This window comes from Panthera pardus, unplaced genomic scaffold, assembly GCF_024362965.1.
Source record: "Panthera pardus isolate Hobbes unplaced genomic scaffold, ASM2436296v1 HiC_scaffold_16, whole genome shotgun sequence".
NCBI lineage: Eukaryota > Metazoa > Chordata > Mammalia > Carnivora > Felidae > Panthera > Panthera pardus.
Window position 1 is genome coordinate 65,812,909 of NW_026526721.1, and position 26,300 is coordinate 65,839,208.

General features: G+C 43.7%; 1 protein-coding gene across 1 annotated transcript in view; it reads right to left on the bottom strand.

Moving 5' to 3' along the window:
* FSTL1 (follistatin like 1) overlaps positions 1–25,995 on the bottom strand; it is a 53,949-nt gene extending 27,954 nt beyond the window's left edge. Inside the window, exons 1-2 of the mRNA XM_019448485.2 lie at positions 25,864–25,995; positions 25,646–25,702 (exon numbers count right to left, since the gene is read on the bottom strand). Of these exons, the coding sequence (XP_019304030.1) occupies positions 25,646–25,702; positions 25,864–25,866 (60 nt within the window). The 5' untranslated portion in view covers positions 25,867–25,995. The remainder of the gene's footprint in view (positions 1–25,645; positions 25,703–25,863) is intronic.
* Between the last annotated feature and the right edge of the window lie 305 nt (positions 25,996–26,300).

Consider the following 26,300-nt stretch of genomic DNA (forward strand, 5'->3'; position numbering starts at 1 on the left):
ACAGAGAAAGGAGGGAATTCAGGAGAAAGTCCTAAAGAACAGTGAGGTCTGGCCACATACCAGATAGGAGAGAGGAAGGTGAGAAACCAGGGAACCAAGATCATTGGCTTTGAGGGTCTGGAAGTTTGCTAGTGTGTCTGCCAGAGATGGAGACCAGGCAGGGGCTGAGCGGGGAAGGGGTCAGTGATGATGAGTCAGTTATGGACTTTAAGTCTAAGGCAACAGTAAAACATCCCACTGACAGTTGAAAATAAAGGATTAGAGAAGCACATCTGGTCATGATCCATGTAGGAGTTAGAAACAGGGCCAAGAGAACACATGAGCTCAGGAAGAAAGGGTAGAAATGGAGGGCTGAGGGTGGCCAAGAAGCAGGAAGAACAGGTTGCTAGCAGCCCACATGCGGGGGGGGGGGGTGTCTCTGCAAGCCAGAGAAGGTGCCTTCCCCTCTGGGCAGATGCGACCCCAGACCAGGCTACAGGGCTCAGTAATCAGTGCAGGTTGGACTTCAGCCCCCTTCACCTCCGCACGCAGTGAGCAGCCTGCACAACTGTTACGAGGGCTCTGAGGGCAAAGCAGCCAAGAAAGCAAAGCAAGCACATTCAGAAAACTGGAAGCAAAATCAGGACGTCTAGAGAGCCGGATGGTGATGAAACAGGTGATGAATGCCATTGTCTGAGAAATGATTTGGCAAATGTTGGAATGAGACAGCAAAAAACACAACACAACACAACCTTTAAACCTCTGTGGAAACCTGAACCAGAGGCCAGACCAGACAGAGGCAGTGAGGTCCTATGTAACGAGAACTGATACAGGAACCTGGAGAGAGGCCCTGGACACATGTCTCTCTGCTTCCAACACTGTGTGACTTAGGGCAAGATACCCGAGAAAGGGGCCTCAGTTTCCCCATCTATAAAAGGAAAGAATTGTAGATGATGCCCATGTCCCTTAAACTGTTAAGATTCTCTTAACTAGAAATCACAGAAATTTGCCATTTCAGATGTTCCTGAGTATCAAACTTTAATCTCTCAAGGAAGTTAACCTAGACACCCAAACTAGAGACTGGTTATGGATAGTCTCCTGAGAGTGTTTCAGGGTCTTTGTTTGGTCTGAGTGGAGGAATTAAAGTTGACCAATTAAAGTTGGTCTGAGCGGAGGAATTAAAGAATTTTTGTAAGCAATGCCTTTTCATTCTCTCCTGGGTCATGACAGAGGAAATCAGAGGAGTAGTAATGGGACCCCAATTGAGTGGCCTGATTTCACTCTTGGTTAACTGCTTGGAACCCTCTTCTCCCTTTGAATGCCATTAAATGACATTTTTATTCTATCTGTGTTTGCCTTGCAAGAAGAAAAGGGAGAGAATGGCTAAAGGAAATTCACATGAGATTCACAATTCTTCATTCCTGCCAAGAACCTGTCACTGAAGTATGTCTGGGACTGCCAGAGCTCACATTTACTCAGCATCCATGCTCTAATTATTTCCACATGTAGTTCAAGGCAAATGGTTGATTAAAAGTTAAAAAAAAAAAAAACACCCCCACACCTAAATCCCAATACCCTCCACTAAGAGGGGAGACAGCTCCAGGGCAGCTATGGGAGAGCTCCGAGAGAACTGGTTTTGGAAGTGTCCCCTGCAGTGCTAACCACATCTGGATCAACATCCCTGCACATCCCCAAGCATTCCCGACGCTCCATCCCAAGCCAACTCTCCACCTCCCCAAGGTTCCCCAAGCACTGAACCAAACAGGATTCACATTCTTTGAACTTCTGAGTGGAATGTAGGATTTATTCCTGCTTTGGTAGAAAGCAAAAGAGGTATGGATATAGGCTAAGAGCTACAAGTTCTCCTCTCCATCCCTTTTTCCCTGGGCTCTACTGAATTTAGGTAGACTCTGGGTAGTTCCCGATACCACATACTAGAGAAGGAATCTAGTGTGCAGAGAACGTGGGTTCCTTCCCCAAGCCGGAGAACAGTCCCCACATCTGCAGCTCCTTTCCATTATCCCAGTTTGCATGTAGCTCCCCCTAAAACTGACAGTTAACCCACTATTCCCCAAGGTGGTCCACATGACCTGGCATTGATTCAGATGGCTACTGAAATCTACTTGGCCGCATTTAACGCTGCCACATTAACTTTGGCAGTGACTCAGTCTTCTTCCTGTCTCCTGGGTGATTTCATTGTTTATGTGGGCTCAAGATCCTTGACCTCCTCACCTCCAGTAACCCTCACTTCTGAAGTCCTCTGGCTACAGGAAGCTTTAGGAGGTTATCTGTGAGTACAGCAGGTAGCAGCGGCAGGCCAAACTGAAGGGTACAGGGCACCTGAGGTCCTACATTTTGAAATGAAAACTCATTACCCTTTGAAAATGTCAGCACCATGAGGGATTATCAGATGCTTCTTTAACCTTCAAATGGGCAGAGAATGTCCCACAAGACCAGCTAAAGAAATAATGTCACCATCTGGGAAGGCTGATTGATTGTCTGAACTACACAAATTCTTCCTGTCCTTCAAAGCTCAGCTCGAGTTCCACAACTCCATCCTCGGTGACCTTTCCCTCTTGACTGGTATGAATTGCTCCATCCATCTCTGAACTCATTTTGATCACTTTTTAGAAAATTTAATTGATTATGCAGAGTTCGGCTTCCCAGCTAAACCCTTAGAGGACAAGGCTTGGTCCTGGCATAGTGCCCTGTGCCACTCAAGCGACCTTTGTTGAAAGTATCAAAGGGTGACTGAGACACACAACCCTAAGGCCCTACGGCAGGGTCACAAAGCCCCCTGGGCCAATTCCTCTCCTGGGGCTGCCCCCTTTTAGGATCAGGTTTTTTGGGGAAATAGCCTAAGACACCACCCTTCTTCACCTGGCAATAAATATTCAGCCTGGAATTCCCTAATGAGAGATTATCTTAGACCCACAGAAAGACACTGGGGCGTGTGTGTGTGTGTGTGTGCGCGCGTGCACACGTGTGATGGTGAGGTGGACAAGAGAGCAATGGGGGACTGAAATGGCTTTCAGTCATTTCCTTTGTTCACAATTAATGTATAATCCAGCAGATATGCTGAAGGAATGACAAGGTGCTTGGGGGAGAATAATGGAAGAGGAGGCAATGTGGCAATGCAGGGTACCTCGTGGGAAGGCAAAATTGTGTGGGACTTCAGAGTGTAGGGTGGGGGTCATCACCGAGCAGCCTCACACCTTGATGACCTACACAAGGGAGAAGTAGAGACAAAAATAAGCAAGGATGACAGGCCAAGAGAAATTGTGAAAATAGGCCTAATTGTGAAATGAGGCAAGGCAGCTGTTTTATGCTCACTCTCCTCAGGAACCCCATTCCTACATTGTCGTATGAAGTAGAAGGGAGGTAGAAGGTACATGGTCAGTCTCCTTAAACACGAGAAAGAATAAATTGCCTTATTCTACCCCTCCCCCGTGTGCCAGCATGTTCTGGAGGTTTCCAACCACTCCCTTCTGGCTCATCTACGAGGCTGACCTTACAGCAGGCTGGAATACACTGAAATGTGAGTTGGAAGGGCTAGGCTATTGCTGTGCCCAACTGTTTTAGTTCCCAGGGTGCTGGGCATCTTAAAAGGAACTGTGATGTCCAACCAAGAGCTGAGACCATTTGACAGACGGAGGGGGCAAGAGGGAAGATAGCAGGGAGGTTAGGGTTGACGGGAACAAAATGGAGCAGAGAGACCCAGAGACCCAGCAGAGCATAACAGTGAGAGTCTACTTTAAAAACACAGACAGGGGCGCCTGGGTGGCTCAGTCGGTTAAGCGTCTGACTTCAGCTCAGGTCACGATCTCGCGGTCGGTGAGTTCGAGCCCTGCGTCAGGCTCTGGGCTGATGGCTCAGAGCCTGGAGCCTGCTTCCGATTCTGTGTCTCCCTCTCTCTCTGCCCCTCCCCGTTCATGTTCTGTCTCTCTCTGTCTCAAAAATAAATAAACGTTAAAAAATTTTTTTTTTAGAAACAAACAAAAAATAAATAAATAAAAACACAGACAAAGTCCTGGGACTCTGGGGGCAGTGTGGCTGCAAAGCAGCTGTCAAGTTTCCAGCATCCCAGCAATTATTCTCCAGCCTGTGGAATGCATAAGGGGTTAAAACCCAGCAAGAAACTCCATGCTAAATGAAGTCACCATATGTGTGGCTTGGTATGGTTCTAGGAGAAGCAGACAGATGTAATTAGAAGTTCTTAAGACACTGTTGCCATGGCAACTGTCGGCCAGGAGAACCTGGAGTCCGAGGAATACAGTCTTCCAAGGAAATGCCAGAGGCAGGTGGTGTTCATCATCCTCAGGATCCATGGGCAGGGTCTGTTTCTCCCCCTTGCCCAATCCTACACTCTTGAGGACCCTCCCCATCCAATTCCTCTTCACCCCCACTTCCTACACCCCAGATACACACCCAGAGCCATTCCAAATGCAGATGAAGCGCTCCCTTCAGATGGCATCTGAAGGAAGGAATTAAGGAGAAGTCAATTCTTGGGAGGATGTGTGCAGGTGATGATGTTCTCTGGGCAGTCTCTGGTCCCAGGAGCTTTCTAGATCTTAGTGTGGGGATCAGCAGGGGAAGCTGCAAGCTTACTTTACATATCACTAAGGAGTCTAGTTCCTGCATGAGGCGGATGCTGGGTGGGTACCACAGGACAAGTAGGGGTATGTGAGCTTGAGCAGAAGAATGTCTGCTCTTAGTAGGGCAACCAAACATTTATCAGCCAAATTGGAATATTTTTGAAAGCAAAATGGGACCTTTAAAATAGACATACTTGGACAATAGGCATAAACTGTGACATCTGGTCACCTTAATTAACAGGCTACCTAAGGGGAAAAATTACTAGTTTTATTTACAGAGTGAAAATTCTAACCTGGTGTCTATGAGCCCCCAGAAGCCCAGCTACAGATTTGGGGACTTGATTTTCCTAGGACATAACCTAGGAAAGATGAGAAACTCAAAGAAAGTACTACTTTGGGCATGTGCTTCCCCCTTGCGACCTTAATCTCCCTTGATTCAACTGCCATATGAGGATGTTCGTGGGGTTCTGCTCTGCAAAGCTGGAGAACCTGGGCAAACAGAACCACTTTCCTTCAAAATCTTGGTCATTACAAATCCTTCCAACTGCTTCTCTAAAGAGAAAAACATTCATTTCACGCATTATTGCCAAAGAGAGATGATTCTCTATGGATTTATGGCAAGAGTGTAGTCAATAGACTGGGATCATTCCACAGCAGAGAGACCTCATAAATCTCTGCCTGAAGAGGGGAGGTTTCCAGGTGTGCATTCTTACACATTCCTTAACAACTGAATCAAAAACAGTGGCTCAGGATTCTGTGGTCACAAAACCCAGAGAAGGTTTAAACTCTCCCAGGGAACCAGCAGAAATGACTGTATTTTAGGCAGAATATAACCAGCCCAGAAATTATGAGAATGTGGTTCAGCGACAGCTCAGTTACAAAACTGTGGAATGTTTAGAGGGTAAGGCCCACCCAGGGTGCATCCCCTAGTAGTTTCTCAGGGACTTTGGGAATCACAGCTATTTTATAAAGGTTCCTGGCAGCTACAGGACAAACGTGACTAGTAATGGTCCTCTTCTATCAACCTTGGCTCAAGGCTGGGAGCCACTGGGGCTATCTTGTCTTATTTGCCTGACCTAAATGCAGACAGGTCCTAGACAGTAGGGTGCAAATCTCTGAGCTTAATGTGGAGCTTCCCCAAGATTTCTGGGAGGCAATAAGGGGCTCCTTACTACCTGTAATCATCAATGAACAGCACTGCTCTCTGCTGGGTACGTGTGCCGGGAAGTTTTGACATCCACTGCAGGTCCCCTGGATTTTAAGAGTCCAGTTTAGAGGAATATTAACCTTTCTGGAACAAATTAAGAACTACATAAAATCAGTGCTTTTGAAAAAAAGCAACACTGCAAACACAAGTTAATCTGTACTTCCTTAGCATTGTCCAAAGTAGAATTGGACAAAACCTATTTCCAAGCAAGTAACTGAACGACAAAATACCAAACATCAGGTTGGATGCTGGGGTCTCAAGGAAGAAAGCCACATGTCCTTAAGAAAGTCACATGATAGCACAGCCCATGTCCCTAAGCTGCTGACAGTTTAGATGAGGAGATGGGGCGCAAATACACGGAATTTTAATAACAACACAATCTAATAAGTAACAACTCCAGGCATTGGTGGAACTACATGTGATATACAGTTAAGTGACAAGTCTCTAAAGCAGCAGTGTCCAACAGAAATGTAATACCAGTCTCACAGAAGATTTGCAAATTTCGAGCAAAATTTTAGAAAGTCAGAAGAAACAATTATTTTAATAATTTGTTTTACTTAAGCCCATATAGCCAAAATATTACCATTTCAGCATGTAACCAATTAGTGAGACGTTTTACATGCTTTATTTCATATGCAGTTCGATACCTGGCATGCATTTTATACTTATAGCACATCTTAATGGGACTAGCCACACTGCAAGAGCTCAACATCTACTTGTGGCTGGTGGCTTTTCCTACTGAACAACCCAGCTCTAATAAGTTCTGAGTGCTGACATATTACTGAGGACTGAATTGAGGAGAGTTTAGGTAGAAAGAGTAAGACTCTCTTTAACGAGGAATGTCTTGTAAGTGGTGTATATAGTTGAAGTCAATGGATATCTGCATACCTGGGTAAGACAGCATGATGGGCTACATCTGGGACCAGGACAGTAAGGTAGTGAATAGCCAGTCCTTTGAAAATGGGCAGGCATCGTGGCTACTTAAGTTTAACTGACTCTGCTTTTAATGCCTATGGATGAGTCACTCGACCCTTCTAGCCTCTTTTATAAAATAAAGTATGTGCCGCCACCTCCTTTTGTACTTTGTATGGCTTTGTATTTTGAAACTTCTCTTAATACTTACTTCTTTTTTCTTTTCTTCTTCTTCTTCTTCTTCTTTTTTTTTTTTTTTTTTTTTTGCATAAGAGACCATGGATAAATTTGGCAATGTAGTGGATGTTTCTCAAAACCTTTTTTTTTTTTTTTTTTTTTTTTTTTTTTGGTTTTTTGGCTCAACTGCTACATGTTCTTGCTGTCAATTTTCAATAGTATTACACTTACACACACACACACACACACAATTTTAGTGCTTTGAGATTAAAGTCAACAAAAATATGCACATTCTATTCTTCTTGAGACATTCCTGCCTTGCATTCTTTCCCTGGAGCAGGGAAGTCACAGCTTGGGGGAAGGAGCTGTAAAACCTACTTGTGCTGGCCAATCAGGCTGTATCTGAAGCAGGGGGCCCACCAATGAGAGACTGCCAGGTATTCGACTCCACTGTAGCAAAGCTCCCTATTTTTGCAAAGATTAAAATCCTGCTAGACTTTCAAACTGTACCCACAATGTACAAAGACCTCCTTTTCTGTTCAATTTGTGTTCCCCCAAGGACTACATTAGAAACTCTACACAAAAACCTTAGTAGGTTAGTTGCTACAGATTATCATTTACAATAAAAACACTAAGTATTATGTAGCAGTTTAGTTCTCAAAGCTCTGTTCTTCATTTTTAACTGATTAAACACGAGAGAAATGCCACATATTTAACTGCTTTTGGTTACCCTGACTGCACTGAAAAGTGGCCAACATACTCTGGAAGTCAAGAAACTGGTCTACGGTCAAGAGCAAGGGATTAGAGAATAAGGTGCAGGTAAGTAGGAGTGTCTACTCCCTAAGACCCGACCTACTGCTGATCACTGTGCCCTTGGTGGAGCCTTCCCCAGGATAAAAGATCCTCTGAGATCTAATGTGCAAATCCAATGACACTGTTTTGCCCATTCAAATGAACAGGGCACAGTTGCCATTCAAATGAGCAGGAGACAGAGCAAGAGCAGAAAGGATCCCAAAAAATAAAGGTCTCAGCATAGGTCTCAGCAAATGTTGAGGTCAGAAAACAAAGTGACCAGAGGCTTTGGGGCAAAGAACCACCGACAACAGAATTTAATTTAATGCTTTACTTTATATTCCTTGGGATATTAGTTTACTCTGGGAACGATGCCCAGTTAAATCAGAATTGCTGATCATGGAGGGAAAGAATAAAAACACTTACTATTCAGTAAGCCTCTGCTTATATTCCACCTTCACCTGGAGCTGAGAGAATCAGAATCCAGGTGTCAGACTAAGCAAGCCCAGCATTACTACCATGTCCAACGTTAAGCAAAGTGTTGATGAGCAGATGCTATCAACCATCTTCCCAGCTGCACAAATACTTACAGAATCTGACACGGAGATCAAAAATTACAGGCAGGATATCATGCATCTCCTCATATTACGTAGGAGATATTTGGATTCATTAATTAACCCATTTGACCAGTGGATCAATTCAACAAATATTTACTGAGCACCTGGTATCTGCTAAGTTCAGTTCTAGGTGCTTGGGATTCATTGGTAAATGAGATGGAGAAGGACTGTATCTTGAAGAAGTACATATTCTAGAGAGAGGAGAGTGAAAAGAAACACAATGAACAAGGTCGTTTCAGATTGTGATGATTATTTAGAACATAGGATATGTTTGACAGACATCTAGGAGAGGGGGCACCCCTTAGACTCAGTGAGGGAACGCTCTCTTGAGCTGAGACCTAAGAATGAAAGGAGCAGTTCAGATAGCAGGAAAAAAAAAGTGCAAACGTTGTGAAGCAGGGCGAAATTTGTTATGTTCCTGGAACAGAAAAAGCCCAGTGTAGCTGCAACATAGGGTCTAGCAGGGAAAGCAGTGAGAGATTAGCTGGGAAAAGCAGGCAAAGCATGGTGCATGTATGACCTTGTACGCACTGATAACAACTTTGTATTTTATTCTTAATGAAATGGGGAACACTGGAGGGTTTTTACACAGTGATCAGATACGTGTTTCACAAAGATTGCCATATAAATTTTTTTTTTTAACATTTATTTATTTTTGAGACAGAGAGAGACAGAGCATGAACGGGGGAGGGTCAGAGAGAGGGAGACACAGAATCTGAAATAGGCTCCAGGCTCTGAGCCGTCAGCACAGAGCCTGACGCGGGGCTCGAACCCACGGACAGTGAGATCGTGACCTGAGCCGAAGTCGGACGCTTAGCCGACTGAGCCACCCAGGTGCCCCAAAGATTGCCATATAAAGAAGTAGATGGAGAGAGGCATGAAGGAAAAAGGGGTGAGCAGCTAAGAGGCTACTGCAATAGTCCGGGCACAAAATGATGGTGGCCTGAAGTAGGATGGTGGCAATGGAGACTGATAACAGTCAAAGAAGAGGTTATATATTCTGACAGTAGAGCCAGCAGGACTTGCTGATGGGCTGAGAATGGATAGGAAAAGTGAAAACTCCAGAAGAAGACTCCTGGGTACTTTGAGTTGATAATCAAAAAATACCCCAGCCAGATTTAGATAGATATGGACATGGCCATACCAGCATCCAGTATGGAGTCACTCCCAGAAGGATCTTCCCTTGGACTGGCCCTGGGGTCCAGATAGGTCCCATGCCTTCCCCATGCCTTCTCAGTGAAATTGCATTAGTTAGGAAGTGGGTTCAACAACCCACTAAGACCTGGAGTCAGGTGTAAATGGACTCTGCTTATGAAAATCTGTTCAGAACTGACCCATGTTTCCAAATTGTTCCATGGAACACAGCACTGAAATACTAATGGAATATTGGAAATGGTGTTCAATGGCAAAATGCCTGGGAAACACTGCTTATGATACTTTCCTCCTAGAAAAGAAAATAAATAATGCACATGAACATTGTAAGGTTCTAAAAAATCCTGCAACTAAAGAACCACTTAACCTAGCACATATATTAGCATCACTCAATACAGTTTGAGAAACATGGGTCTAGAATCTGTATGTCTTTCCCTGCAGTTTTCCTGTGCCTTAGAATTCAAGCAAAAACATCAAGAATAACAGCTACTATTTACTGAGCACTTACCTTGTGTAAGGTACTTTATATCATTATCACTCTTGCTATATACTCTATATACAGGTGCCGTTTTAATTTATAGCTTTTACATTATCATTTGTTCTTGTGAGTTTTGCCTACAGACCATATGTTCACTTCACAAAAGCAGACATATCTTCTCTGATTGTATAGATCAGCAGTGTTCATTCATAGTATTTCCTCATGTAGCACATAAGATAAAGACCAGAAATTCTCCACTTTATCGCCTCATACTCATTTACTTACCCCACTACAAGTAACAGTGAGAATTTCTTACCCTCATCACTGCCTCTCTCCTCTTCCTTCAGGCCTCCTCATCACTAGTTTCCTTCTTCCTATTTATTCCACTTATTTCTAAAACAAGAATTATTTGGGGGCAGTTCACATGCTTTGAACACTCTTGGGCTTAGAATTCCCTACTTTCTGTCTCCCTTTCAAAGAAAATATCATGATATTCAGAATATGGCTATTGTCACATCTAAACCTAGGGATTGGTAATCTAGAGCTCATTATTCTCAGCTGTCTGGACACACACACACACACACACACACACACACACAGGCTCATTTCACCAACCTCAACAGAGAGAAGATTTTCTCCTGGAGAAACAATAGATCACTGGGAATGAGGAGGTCTTTACATTCCAGGCTACTGGAACATGAGTCATTACGGCTCTTAAATGACAATGTGATTTATTTTACACTGGGCAAAATAATTGTAGCATTACGTAGAAAAATAACCCAATCACCAAATGAAATACAGCCACTGTGGAGGGTCGCAGCTCGCTCTCTAACCCACCAGCAATTCAATGATGCAACTTAAGCAAGAAATGAAGAGCCTTCTATTTGATCATATATGTAAAGAAAATTAGAGAGAAATGAACTAAGCTGTAAAATGACCAACACAGTGGGCTTAACAATCTTCAAGCATTGGTTGTTCTTAGAGGATTTATTATCTTCATAGTTTTCTTAGTTTTGTCTAAGCAAACAGAGAGCCTAAATAGGGCAAGTGACAAACACAAAAAAACAACTTTTATAGTTTCTTATCCTCCAGGTTGTATTGCACATGGTTTTTTCTTTGATTTTTTTTACTGAAGTATAATTCACATACTAGTAGTTTTAGGTGTACATCATAGTGATTTGGTATTTTTTATATATTACAAAATAATCCCCATAATAAGTCTAGTTACCTATACATGTTCTTTTGCAGAAAACAAAGAAAAACACAGACTGTTGTCCAGTTATATCTCTCAGAGTTAAAGCTATTAACTTAGTAATTGTCCTTTAAACAATATGGCCCCCAGGTAGTTTAGGAAATTTATTAAGAAATAAATCTAGGGACGCCTGGGTGGCTCAGTTAAGCATATGACTCTTGATTTCAGCTCAGGTCATGATCTCATGGTTTGTGAAATGCAGCCCCGCACATGGGGCTCTGTGCTGACGGGGTGAAACCTGCTTAGGTTCTCTCTCCTCTCTGCCCCCCACCCCTGCTCATGCTCTCTCTTTCTCTCTCAAAAGATATAAACATTAAAAAAAAAAAAAAAAGGATTGCTGTTCATTCTTGAAAGAAAGAAAGAAAGAAAGAAAGAAAGAAAGAAAGAAATACTGCAGTGAATACTGAATACTGAATATACCCAATGTTCAGCAAAGAAGACTTCAATGTCTGGCCTCTTTACTCAAAATACTTCCCAACCCCATTCTCCCTTCTAGTCCCATCCCCCCAAGAAAGGAAACTGAGAAACCTCTAATGAACTCACACCTGAAGTAGGTGTCCTTGTCCTGGAGTTTTCTTTGATCATTAGCCAGCCCTTAGTGCCATGCAGAAAATTACTCGTCTGTTGAACATGATGCAGACACCAATTAATGCATGGAGTGGAAAGCTTTACCCTAAAAATAAATAGCTAAACCAGGAAGTCTGCTTCTCTGCATGTGGCTGTTGGCAAGGCCAAGGCCACACAGGATAAGAAAGGAAAGAAAATAGAAAATGCCAAGGATAGAAGACTAGAGGAGGGGTGGGGGACAAAGCACAAATGGACTCACTCCTGAAAGATTCTTAAGAGTCTAAGGGAAAAGAAGTCAGCTGAATTCTCCTGCTTCTGACATAGACCTCAGCCTGACCCCAATTAATTGTAGCATCGTAATTTTGGCATACAGAGAAGACCCAAGGATAAGGATGTCCCTGGAGGAGTGAAACTAAGAATACCGAGCATTTGTGACACCTGCCTGCATCCCAAAGCAGGTTTTTGTGAGCTGAGGCGGGCTACCCCAGAAACCCCACCTGGGTCCTCCTTATAGGGACCTTGTCCATAAAGGGAAGTCAAGTATGTCTGAGTCTGTGCCCAGTTTAATAGCTTTTAGCTGCTCTAACAGAAACTCTACACATCATCAATTTCTTACTGAAGTTTAGATGAGCCAAGTATCCTAGTGAGAGTCACCAGAAATTTTTCTGTCTTTGCGTTCTTTATTTTATTTTTCTCTGTTGCAAATATGCCACAAACTTGGGTCCTTCCCCAGCACTGAAAATAGTTAGCCTAGCACTAACAGAAGACAGCAGGACATGCTAGCTACGGGATTTGAAAGGAAAAACATACCTCTTAGTTTTGGAATAAGGTAGGAAATGAATGAATGAACAAATGAATAAATGAATAACATGCACTGATAAAGTTAACACTCATTAAGAAGCTTCACAACCACAAAAATAAGCCCTCCTTATCACTATTTTCTATATGCCTTGGCTCAGAAAGGAATCAAGACAGTATAACACAGATCAAATACTGAACTAAATTAAAGGAAACAGTCACATTAAGGGAAGTTTAATAACATACATGCTTCTCTTCATTAGTTCCAATAGAAATTTGGGGTTTTTTGTGAGGGAAGTGTATTTGAGCTAAAGGTAGACAGTCATACTCTCCAAGTAGTGAAATCTAACTCAAGTAATGTCAATTAAGTAGCAAAATGTATGTGTGTGTCTGTGTATACAGGCTATTCTGGGGCACAAACAATTTTAATTCAATTCTGACACTTGTGTACAAGTAGATTTATGCGGAAAACCACAGGCAACATTGGGCGGCCCCATGCAGGACTGACAGTGGGTACAATGTAGCATACTGGGCTTCACTAGTGGTATTTAGGAATTGGAGTGCAGTTAAGATACTAAGCATTTAAGTGGAACTAAAACATCTGTGTTGGCCTCTGTTTCCTTACTGAGTTCACCCTTGCAAGTCACTTGATTTAACTGCTGAGGTCAAGGCCAAAGAGCAGTGCCCTCAGCTATAACAGCCCCAAACTGATTTGGAGAAAGGCATGGGGGCCAGGGCAGCAACTTCATCAATACCTGTTCAGGAAACCCAAGATTCTGGTCATGGGCCAGGTAGCACTGGTGACCCAGAAAGCAATATTAGGGTCCACACAGCATTTTCAGACAGTTATTTTTATAAGCCATTTCAATACTACATCATCATCATCATCATCATTATTTTAATTTTAGAGACAGAGAATACACACAAGTGGGAGAGGGGCAGAGGGAGAGAGAGAGAATCTTAAGCAGGCTCCACACTCACTGTGGCAGAGCCTGACGTGGGGCTCGATCCCATGGTTGTGAGATCCTGACCTGAGCAGAAATCAAGAGTCAGATGCCTAAACCAACTGGGCCACCCAGGCACCCCTGCATCGTTATTTTTAATTTATATTTAATTTCTATTTTAACTTATATTTACAAAGGTCAGAAGAAAGTTTTGTCTTTGTTTTTTTAATCAGTTCAATAAAAGCTCAAGTTGCACACTTTAGAATTCTGGGTTGTCTTCCTTTTTTAAAAAATTCTTCGCTCGACCCCAAAGAGACCCGGCATCCTTCATTTCTTGCCCAGTGTTGTTGAGCAGCTGGTTTCTGAAGTGGAAAATCAAGTGGTTCCTTTCTATAGAGTAAACAGCATTTGGGATTCCTGGGCATGCAGACTGCTTGGGTGCCACATGCTGTACTATTTATATTGCACTCCATATACGCAGGAGACAGTAAGACACACAAAATGCCAACTGCTTTTAGTCACTCTTTTCCCACTCCTGGGCCAGCTTCTCTTTTCAAACCGCTCCTCCTCGGGATCATCAATTAAGACAAGAGCTAATCAAATATCCTAACTCCATTAAGAGAATTTTGACAATCCAACCTAACATGTCTGCCTCCTTTCCTATGGATAGGATTTCTGGGCTGGGTTCCAGAGCTCACCTGCTCTAACCCCCGTATTTTCAAGATGAGGCGGCCGGTGACTTGCCCAAGTTCATACTACCAACGGAAGGCAAGAGGCTCAAAACCTGGGTGAAACTGTCTGTCGTGGGTTGTTCACTCCAGCCCATGTCTGGCCAAGAAGCGGAGGCTTGTTTGAAGCCAGCTCACATCAGGGATCTCTGTAAGCTCAGACACAGCTTCAGCCAGCACTGCTGGTACTTCCTCAACTGCGAACCTCTCCAGACAGCTGAAACCTGATGGTCTCATAAATTCACTCACTTGCTTCTTATGTGTGCGGCTCATGCCAGTCTCCCCGAGACAGTTTGAGGCCGACCAAGAAAACTGGGGAAGTGAGTGAGGAAAGGCAACCCAAGCGAGAGCTGCAGAACCGTGCAGATTGTGCTAAAAAGGCATAGTGCCAAGCAGACACTGTCTAGACTTTAACCGGCCCCTCCAGAGGGGGGTGCGGGAGGAGGGGGAGTGAGGCCAGAAAGCCTGCTTGCTTTTTGTTCAGCTAATGCAAACACATGACACCGCCTCTGACAGGCTCCAGGCTGGGAGTTCGCTCAGTCTAATAAGACATTTCTTCCTCAGGGCTGGAATTCAGCTGTGGGCTGAGGGAGGTTGTGCTAATCCAGCAATCAGGGAGAAGCTAGGAATGCTTTTCCTAATTCCTGAGGAATCACAGTTCCCAAACTAGAGGGAGTTGGGCAACAGCCCAACGAAGCACATTTGTGGGCGCAAAAGAACAGGTTTTTTACATTTCTATTTGTATTAGCTAAATCCATGAGGAAAACCCACAAAAATACAGAACTGGCTTTTGATGGAGGCCTATTATGAAAAGTTTAGAAGACTCTGAATGATATCAATGTATAAAAGTACAGACGGAGAAATGGCCACTGTGGTCCAATAAGCATCACATATCTGAGAGAAAATGTTGGGTTTGGGGAACTCTGTGTCTCAGTTGGAAAGAAGGTGCCCGTCGTCTGGGTGGACAGACAAGCTCCATGCCAGGGCTCATTGAGTGCAGGATGCAGTCAGCCCCAGTGGTCCCCTTGGCCAGCTGCACTGGTACAGTAGACAGTCTGAACAACCATACACAACAACTCAGCTGGAGTTTTTTTAGAGCTGTCTTTCAATCTGGTCTTACTCAATGTGGAACATCTGAATGCATCCGAAGATGTGAATGCATCCGAAGGACAAAAAAACTGCCTTCAAACATCCCCTGAGTCACTGAACACAAAGCTGCAAGTGCTGTAATGTCAGAGAAGCAGCTGAACCTGAACCAAGTTGAGATCAGATGCCTATCTATGTGGCCAAAATAACTAGGCCTGGTCATTTTTTGGGGGGGGGGGTTGTTTTCAAAGTCACTTTCAGAAATAAGACACAATGGGCCTGGAACACACAGCCTTTGCTTTGAGAGCTGAAGTCTGGGTTTGTATCCTGGCTTTACTCTTTACTAGGTGGCTGATTTTGAGTAACCAACGGTATCCTCTCAGCTTGGGTTTCTTCATTGCTAAAATGAAGATTGTAGTAACTTCTCAGGTTGTGAGAATTAAATACGAGAAGGCTCTTGTCTTCTCCTCCTGCTGTTGTCTGGCTACTACTCATTTTTCCCAGTGCTGGCGTGGGTTCTCAGGCCTGTCCTGGCACTTACCACACTGGATCACTCTGAGCCTCTGCTCCTGTCTCCCTCCCTCACTGGACTGCAGGCCCCTTAGGAACAGGGTCTATGTCTTAGTCACCAGCACTAACTTAGTGCCTGACAGAGAACAGGTTTGTGATAGTTCTTACTTCCATTCCTTGAGTTAACTTTGTGAAATTTTACTTGATCCTAAATGGGTGAAGCAAAATACTGTGTGAAAACTTTGGGGAGCTTTTTCTCCACATAGATGTGAACCTGGTGGTCCGGGGGGGGGGGGGGGGGGGGGGGTTGGCAGCTCCTAATGTGGCACCAACACTCCAGGATGACCTCTCTTCAATGGTGGAGGAGGAAGCTGAGAGAGACAAGAAGGGAGAAGGGAAAGACACAGAGGAGAGCAAGGGGCAGCACGGGGAGCAACAAAGACCTGGCTCTGGGGCCTGGGATCAGTGGCCATGTGAGGGTGCAGTCAGGGCTGGCCACCAGACACAGCAGTACCCAGCGGAGGACTCAAGGTTTGTGTGCCAAACACCCAGAGCGTTGCCTTGGTTCCCAGAGGGACAAATCCCAGCCTGCTCCAGGCATACTTCTCTACCCTGTCTTTGAGAGTATTTATTTTTCAAACAGTGAAAGCAAAGGGTTCTACTCCTTTGCGTGATCATATGTTCCAAATCCCAAATTTAGAATTTATGGCCCAGTAACAGGCATGCTATGGGGACGACAGCAAGAATAGACAAAAATGACCATCCCCCCCAAAAAAACCCAAGATATCCGGTGGCCACCTCCGTATCTAAGAAGGAGAGACAGAGGGGAGAGAAAAACTGAATGTAGAAAAATTCCAAGAGCTAGCTAGCTAGCTATTTATTTAAATGTTTATTTATTTTTGAGAGAGAGAGAGAGAGAGAGCAGAGGAGGGGCAGAGAGAGAGGAAGACACAGAATCTGAAGCAGGCTCCAGCCTCTGAGCTGTCAGCACAGAGCCCAATGCAGGGCTCAACCCCATGAACTGTGAGATCATGACCTGAGCTGGTCAGAGGCTTAACCAACTGAACCACTCAGGCGCTCCTCCAAGAACTTTATACCCTCTTTTCTTTGCTTTTTCTCCCTCTTTTTCCCTTTTTGGTTCTCTCCCTCATTTACTGTCTTTAGGGAGAACTTATGCTAGTTTGCACAGCCCACTGCCTGTGCAATGGGAGGGGCTCAACGAGGACCTAATTCTCTTTCTGCAGGAATGATAGGGTTCTGACTTCATAGAACTGACAGTATCTAGAAGTTTGAAAGCAAGATTGGCTCAGTAGAAGCAAGAGTTCTGATATGAATTCTGGGCGTCAAAGCCTCCACTGAAATAAATATCCATAGCCTAGTTGTCTTTTTTTTTGAGAAAGAGGGAGAACAGAGAGGAAGAGAAAAAAAGAATCCCAAGCAGTCTGGACATTCAGCGTGGAATCCTACATGAGGCTTGATCTCAAGAAAATGAGATCATGACCTGAGCTGAAATCAAGAGTCAGACATTCAACTGACTGAGCCATCCAGGTGTCATTTAAAAAGGTGATCCTTAATCTCTGGAGAGTAAAAGAGGCAAGGAGAGTTCTGTAAGCCACGGACGTGCATGTGCACACCTACACCCACACCCCATGGGTTTTGGAGCTCTTCCAATAAATAGATACCACTAGGATGATAATAATAGCTAACACTGTACTCTTATGTGCTGAGCCACTCTTCTAACTGCTTTACATGTAATAACTCATTCAATTCTCACAAGTAACTTATGGAGTAAATACCCTGTAGTATGCCCTTTTTATAGATAAGGATACAGGCCCAGAGAGGTTAAGCAAGTTTCTCAAGATCACAGGGCTAGTAATGGTAGTGCTAGGATTTAAATTTGGGTAATCTAGCTCCAAGGTCTTAGCACTTAACCATTATGCTATACCTCCTCTCAAGGATAAACATAGTAACAGCCTGAGCCAGCACACAGGTTGTACAAATACACACAATGCCTAGTAGATGTTAGTATGTAAGTTGAGAACTCTCTTGTTGAAGTCATTACAGAGTCAAAAACATTCTTTCTCAGTGCCTACTAGGGGCTGCTAAGAGGCACTTTATTGTGTTTCATGTTGACTATGTTTCATGAGTAGAGGAAACCTTTTCCAGTTTCCATTGGTTAGAAAGACAGAGAGATGGCCATTATTCCCATTTTACAGATGAGGAAAATAAGCTCAGGGAGGTTAAGTTACTTGCACAAAGCCTCAAAGCTAGACAAGGGCAGAATTCAAACCCGGCCCATTACCCAAAGCCCTTGCTCTTAACTGAAGCTGCAAGTCAGAGACAGTAGGTGGCTTAAAAAAGGTAACATCATCAAGAAAGGGGTGGAGCAAGACTTTGAAGTCAAGGACTCTCATTATTTTATAACATCTTTCTTAATAATGAGAAGGTGCTTGTAACAGGGTCTGTGTAAAAGATAAAACTTGGAAACACCCAGATATGGCAAACAAGAGAAGAGAATGAAGGAACTCAGTGGAAGGGTTGAGTGACCTGAATATGGGAAACAAGAGAAAAGCATCAGCACTCCGTGAACAGACACAATTTCCACACAAAAAGCTGCCACCTTCTGGATAGGTTGGTTGAGTGGTCAAGGTAGACAGGCTGAAAATGGGACCAGCAACTCAAGTGGAGTCTCTCAAGTTCTGAGAAGGCATCCATCCCTATGCCGCATTTCAGGGTTTTCTGAACCAGCAGCAAGAGGTGAGGAAGGGAGTGAAAATTTCTGTGAGAGCCATAAATCTGGGCCCTAAATTTGGCCAGGTCCTTTTGAGCTGCACAGGTGGGTAGTGACTCCTTCAGAACAGGGACCTCCATGGTATTGCCTTTTAGTTCCACACTATTCTCAATAGCAGCATATGTGCAAAGGGATTGGGATAATGTCTGGAACTTCAGTAGATCAATAATTTATACTCATTGACTATCACCGAAGGGCAGAATGAAAGATTGTGCAGAAAAGACAAATTTTGCCTCAGACACAAAAATTTTAAGTCTTGAATGACATAAAAAGTAAAGACAAAGAGCCACTTTCCTTCTATCAATTCAAGCCAATATCCCATGACACACATATGTATAAATGAGCCTGCAACATGTCATGGTTTTTGCCATGTGTCACATGACTTGTTTTGGCAACAGTTTAGCTGGTCAAAAATAGTGTCCAGGATTATTCAGGGAACATTGAAGGATTATAAATTTCAGACTTAATCCTGGAATTAGCTTATTGGTGATGGCTTCCAAATGAGCACATAAAAAGTCTGTGAAAGATTTCATTGAAATCCTCCAAACCACAGCAGAAAATGCAGATTTATAGGATATATTTTGTACTCCAACTACCCAAAGAGCTTTCTAATTAGCAAGTTACTGCCAGATGCTGCTAATGCAGGAACTGTTATCTATGACAGCAGCAGCTCTTAGAGAGCCTAGCAAGAACAACTGTTTACTCCATCAGAACAGCCAAGAAAATTCTCATTATCATATTCTTGTTGATGGCCAACATTAGAGGGTTTGGCTCACTTTAAGGTGTTGGAATTTGTCTAAAGAAGTTAAAAGCTTGGGCCAGGAATAAAGTGCTGTGTGTGTGTGTGTGTGTGTGTGTGTGTGTGTGTGTGTGTGTGATTTCATTTATTCGCTACCCTAGTCATACCACCTATTACCCCATGTTGTCTTTGTTTCACATAGTCCTGAACTCTGCCTTTTAATCACCTTAATTTTGTTTAAAGATATACCAGTGTTTGTCAGATTGGATAGACTTTTCCAGAAGTAGTGGCAAATATCTTTTATCTCACATGCAGACTAATTGCTAGTGGCTACCCAGAACATTGCTGATTTTCAAACCTCCTCCAGACTCAGAAGGACAGAATCCTATGATTGATTAGCAATGTCTGTCATGGGGAAAGGAGGGGGTAGTGGTGATGTGTTTGCCATGCTTGTCCCATTACTGCATGCCGTTTATCTCATAGTGTTACCTCATACTTATTTTTATTGCCTACAGTGTTTAGTAGGCTCACCACATACATTTGTTGATTGATTTTGATAGTTTCTCTGAAAGAAGGGATGCAGGGCTGATTTATCTTTAGGTGGTGGAATTATGGTTGATTTTATTGTTTGCTCTCATCTTTTCCATATTCTCTAAGCTTTTTATGAGCATATTATCTTTTCATATTTTATCAGAAAATAGCTCAACATGTTTATTTAAATAAAAGAGCATATATTAGGATGGTAAATTCCTCCTGAAAAAAGGAAAGGGATCACAAGAATCCTCAAGATGGATTTTAAGATTTTGTTACACTTCTCTGTACACAGTTGTGAGAATAAGGCACAGAGTGGAGGGCGTTCTGCTTTTTAAATTAAATCACAATCATTTGCCAGAGCTTTAAAAATTTTTGTAAACATAACTTTTAGTGGCACATATTGTTGTTAACTCTTAACTCTTCCCCTACTGTTGGATATGTAGTAAATTTTAAGTATTAGCCATCATAAATAATGTAATAGACATCTTATGTAGTCCCTTTGAAAGTAATAATGGCCAGGGCAAAGTGATCAAAAAGAACTATTTGAGTTTCTTTCCTTGATTTAGTTTCTCAGTGTAGATTATATTGAGCCCTGGAATATCCATCTACAAAATAGTCAAGTCAGCTCCCCTAAAGCTGATCCAAAGTCTGCTAAAATGGATTAATGTTAAAAAAGACTGTATTTAACTGTGTTTGCTGTATGTCCTTATAGTTAACAAGAAAATCAATTTTCTGCTATAAACACTGCTAACTATAAGCTAAAATGCTTAAAATAATATCCAAATTGCAATCATCATATGGAGAGGGTTAATTTACTTTTTCATTACTTATTAAAGGTTTATTGTTGAAACATAAGTTAAAAGCTTGCCAAATGTTACTGGGCCAGACATGAAGAGAGTACACTAATTAAATGATGATCCCTGAGTGATAAAATGTAACTCTGATCGTATCTACTCCTCACTTTTTTCATTGTAACTACTTCCACACACCAGGAGTTCACAGCCTCCTCTCTGCACCAACTTCCTCAGCCTTGATTGGGTCCTAGCTATATGGGTATATCCAGATGTAAGAGTTCATCAAACTCTACGTTAAAGATTTGTGCATTGTGCTAATGTAAAAATACTTTAAAAATCAAGGGAAGCCCTATGCTAATATAAAAAAGCAATAATTATAATTGTACAGATACTTGTTCATCATATAGTTATAATAATATTACAACTGCCACAGTTTAAGGCATCTGGCCCATCATTAGACTGTAATGAGGGCAGAGACCATGTCTTGCACTTTATGCATGACTCGGCCCTGTGTGTAGGGCATGCTCGGCCTGTGGGGATACTGCCTGATGGGCCCTGTGAAGAGACGACCCATGCTGTCGATGACTCAACCCTAGAGAACCGCCCCCCGCCCCCACGCCAAAGTTACAGGCACCAGGAGATGGCACCTTACAGAAAATTATGCATTTGACCTATAGGACATTAAAAACCTGGCTTTACAAAATGAATCCATCTAAGTGTAAGGTATTTTTCAACCTTACAGTATCTGGTGTCATTATGTTAATTCTATTTGTGGCTGCTAGAAATTCTGTCTCGATGTCTGGTTACTTGAAGAGCAGGAAAACAAATACTGACATTTTCAATTCATGATATGCGACCACTGGTATTTACAGTCCATCCTTTACTTTCTCTATTCTCCTAGAAACACATCATTCTAACTCACTGACTTTGAAGACTTTATTTTCTTCTCTGGGACATTACATCCACTGCAGCCCATGCCTCCTGATCTCCACCTCACAGTTCCTCCCCAGTTAGCTCCTCTGAGCCTGGGAAGGGACTCGCGCTTTCCATCACCCAATCCAGGGACCTCTATGGGAAATGAATATGTCCTCCTTCTAAAGACATTTTCGGTGGCCAGGGGCTCAGTTTGCAGGGTGCTTGCCCATCTGTTTTGACTATTCAAGCAGAGTCCCTGCTATGTTTTAACAGTCTAATTTCCAATAGTGGTCTTTAGAATCACAGCAAGTAGTTTATTTGCCAATGAATAAGGAAACAAGATATTATTTTAGTGCTTAATGTGCAAGATGGATATTAAAATCGTAGTTCTGCTGCAGCTCCAAGAAGCAGTCAGAAGATGTGGGCCAGACTGTAGGCCTCCCTAAATCCACCATTAGGATAATTCTGAAGGATACAGAGGAGATCCCACATCAGCCAATAAAACCCCTGGTGGTTGATTAACTTGCATTTTGATAATAGGGTGTAAATGAGAAATCTGGCATCAGAGGGACAATGACCTAACAATCTTCTCATCCATCTGTGTAATTGTTATTATTTTTACTATTATCTTAAGTGATATATTCGCAGTTCATGGGTCAAGTTTTTCCCTACTGAAATGAGCATTCTGATCTGTGAATGAGTCCCCCGTACATGTGACTTATCATGATGAATTTATAGACCTGGAATGCTGGCAATCAGAGTGCAAGCAGAGATAACCACCATAAACACACAGAGTGGAAGTGTGCTTAGGTGCTCACTAACGCTGTCTTTCAGGAGCAGGCAGTTGGGCCACAGGACTCCCTCCAGCCTGCCATGTTAGACTCAGACCCACCTATTCAGAGTCAAGGGCACATGCCCTAATGCCTGGATTGTCAAACTTTCCCGGTCTCCATCAACACCTCTCTGAACTGTTAGAATTCTCAGTGGGAGGGGGATAGGTGAGGAAGAATGAATGAGCCCACACAGCCCCCTCTCAACAGAATCTAAAAAAGGGGTAGCTGTGTAATTGTCAGTTGAAGCACTCCCTCAAGCTGCCTTGACCCATCCCCCCCATTCCTCATCCATACAGATGTTAATGTATAGTCTTCAACAGACTTGTGCCACACTCCCCACCATCCCCTCAAACAGAAATAAAAAGAAGCGCAGAAGTGAGCTCATGTGGATGGGGCAGAATTTTGTGGGAGGCTGCTAAAAGGAATAAGGGTATTAAGACAAGAAGAAAGTAAGAATGAGAGGAAGCAATAAAAAAAAAAAAAGTGGTGCCAAGTAAGAAACCATGGAAGACATTCAAAATATAACACTTTCCTTAATGAGATTTGTTAATAGTTTCTTGAATCTAGCCAAACAGGATTTATAGACTGGCATTAATAATGATGACAACCACCTTTTCCCAAATCTGGGACACCTCTAGTTCTGGAGGTCTACTACTGCAAAGGCTTGGCTTTTTGTAATATCAATATGATTTGTAAGGTAATCACATTTAAAAAAAATATATGTTGAGTTGAATAATTATACTTGTATTAAACCAAAAAGCACCAAGAAACTAAGTTTATTTTCTAAATGTCATTTTTTAAAAATTCAACAATATTTGTACAATGTTAGCCCTAAAGTCTACTAAAGTGGATTCATGTCAACAAAGGCTGTAAATATCATTAATTTGCTATATGTTTGCTATATGTTGTTATAGCTAGCAAGGAAAAAAATTCTATTGCAAGCAGAATTACACAGTAAAATGCTTAAAATAATAAATAAATTCCTAGGGTTATTTTACCTTTTTATTAATAATTAAAGGTATATTATTATTAAACACAGGTTAAAAACTTGCCATGTGTTACTCAGGCCAGACATCAAGAGATTGGATTGATTAAAAAATAATCCTTAAGAGTCTGGAGCCAAGAAATGCAAACTGGATCATACTTACTCCTCACTGCTCAGGTACCGAGTTCACAGCCTGCTTTCTGCACCAACTCTCAGTTTTCATGCCTCAGCACTTCTTGATTTTAGCTGGGAATTTGGTGGGAGTACTCTTTGCTCTTCCACCTCAAGCAGGAAATTGCTGCTGGGGGAGCTTCCTATGAGAGCAAAGCTTTGCCTTGCAATGTTCCTGAGGGGGAGGGGTGTAGCACAGGCTGCCTAGAATAGATCCTGGACCTTGGGCCACACAGCCTTCAGCCTTCAGTCTTGTGGTCTGGGAACCAACAGCCTCATCATACCTCACATCTGCATTCCAGTTCACTGAATGATTTCACACACTAACTGGCAATTCTAAGCCTGGCCATAAAACCAACCAGGGATTCACTTCATCCATCATTGGGCTGCAGCTGCCTTTTGAGGGCCACAGCAGGGATGGAAGGGTGTTCCTTAACTAGGGTTAAATCAGCCAGTGAAGACAGATCCTCCCTCAAATTCAAACCCTGGAAGACAAAATGCAGGAGAAGCAGATCTGGTGTTCAAGATGGGCCCCCAAACATTGAGGGAACTGGATTTAGATCCTTCTTCAGAAATAACTAGCCATGTGACCTTGAGTAGGTTACCTAATCTCCTAAACCTGATTCCTCCTCTATAAAATAGGGTTAACAACGATGACCTTATTAAGGTTGGGGAAGATTTAAAAGAAATGATGCATGTAGCCCAATGTGTGCTGTGTAAGAGGCACACCAAACATGAACTCCTTTTGTGGGATAGAGGTTAAGAACCTGGGGTATGATGCCAGACTATCTGGGTTCAAATCCCTATCCCTACCATCTAACAACTTAGGGCACTGGATAAATTATGTAACCTCTGACTCAGTTTTCCCATCATTAAAATGGGGTTTTATTATAACACAAAGTAGATATCCAGTAAACAGGAGCTATTTTTTTTGTTTGTTTGTTTGTTATTTCATTGTGAGTAAAAACAGCTTGGGTTTCCAGTGCAACCTATAGAAAATTAAGTGAGAGTTTAATGTATGTGTATTTTTTTTTTTAATCATGAAGACCTTGCATACTTTTATGATTTTTTTCTGGGCAGACTCAAGTTATGATGCTAAGGGTGGGGCTAAACTGTAATATGAAGAAAAAAATTCAAAGAGGGAGAATAACCACCCACCAGGGAGCTATTTCTTTTGTAATGTACATTCCATTTCTTCTCCCTCATGCTTTTTAATTCCTTCCACATTTCCTGCCATAATTATCAAATGTTTGGTTTCTGACCTCACTGTTTGAGAGACTAGAGCCCAGGGAATTTGGAATTGTTTATTTTCTGTCCATAAACCTTTGAGTTAATGGAGGGGCTTGTGAGTGAAGGGTTTGTTGGTTTGTTTGTAGTGTCTCAGGAAGGTCACTGGAGTTGAAAGGAAAACATTACCAAAAAAGTGCTGAAATACTTTGACTGGAAACGCGGAGCCCCCAAAGAGCAGAGCAATGGATGTCTTACACTTGCGCAACGCTGGATTAAGGGAAAATTGAGACTTTTAAAGGCCGTTATATAGCCCTGATATGAACACAAAATCCGAGAGGACTTTACAAAGAAAGAAAAAAAAAATGCTGGTAATCATGAACTTACTTTATAAAAAAGATTTTTAAAAAAAAGGGCTCTCCGCCCTAAAAGAAGAATCTCTGGAGACTCCCCCCGCCCCTTTCCCCAAGGAGTCAGCCTTGGAAGCAAAAAGCCCCCAACTATTCTCAATTTCCTTTTAAGTGAAGGAAAGAACTCAAAGGCGCCTTTTTGAACTCGGCTGCTGCTCTTGTCGCCGCCTCCGTCCCAATCCACCCAGCTCGTCCTCTCTCCCCCCTCCCCACTCTCCCTCCATATTAGCCGCGGTGGGGCTCCCGCTTACGGCCCAAACTACTTTTCCTGATTTGGAGGTTTAAGTTTCGTTAAGTAGCATTTCTGCTCGGAGCGCCCCCCTCACCCCACGCATGGAAACTCCCAGTCCCACCCCGGGAGAACATCCCCAAGACGCACTCCCCGCCCGCCAGGCGCGCACACCCAAGTGGCCTCGGATCCCGAGTTCGGACCTCCTCGGCCGCTCACCTACCTCGGCGTGGACCCAGGCGACCGCCACCAGCGCGAGCGCGAGCCAGCGTGTCCACATCTGCGGAAGAGAGGAGAGCGAGGCTGAAGGCGCCGGGCCCCGCGCCCACCCCGGAAACTTCTCCGGGTCCCGCAGAGTCGCCCCCTCCGGCCGTCCACCCTCGGGCGCCCGGAGGGGTCGGGCCACCGCGCCCCGCGCCGCGCCTTGCGCCCAGCTCTCACCATGGTCTGGTCCCGGTCTCCGGAGGGCGCGGGGCAGGGCGGCTGCAGCGAGCTCTAAGGGAAGGTGGGAGCTCCGCCGAACGGCAGCCTCGGAGGAAATCCGACCTGCGCTCGCCGCCCCTTAAGACCCCTCCTTCCCCGACTGCCTGCCCCCCAGCTCCTCCCCATTCTCCTCCCCTTCTGCAGCAGCTGCCCCCGTGGCTCGCGGCTCCCGGCTCCGCTCCGTCCTCCCCGCCCCTCACTCTGGGGAGCCCGCGTGCGTCCCGGCGCCACCCGAACCCCTCTCCCTCTGGCCCCCAGGACGTGGGGGCAGAGGCAGAGAGGGGGCGTCCGGGGGGAAGCTGTAACAAAGGCGGAGAGGGGTGGGGGGCCGAAACCCCACCCCCGGGAGGGGCTGTAGGCTTGCGGCAGCTCTGGCGGGCCGTGGGCGCGGGCTG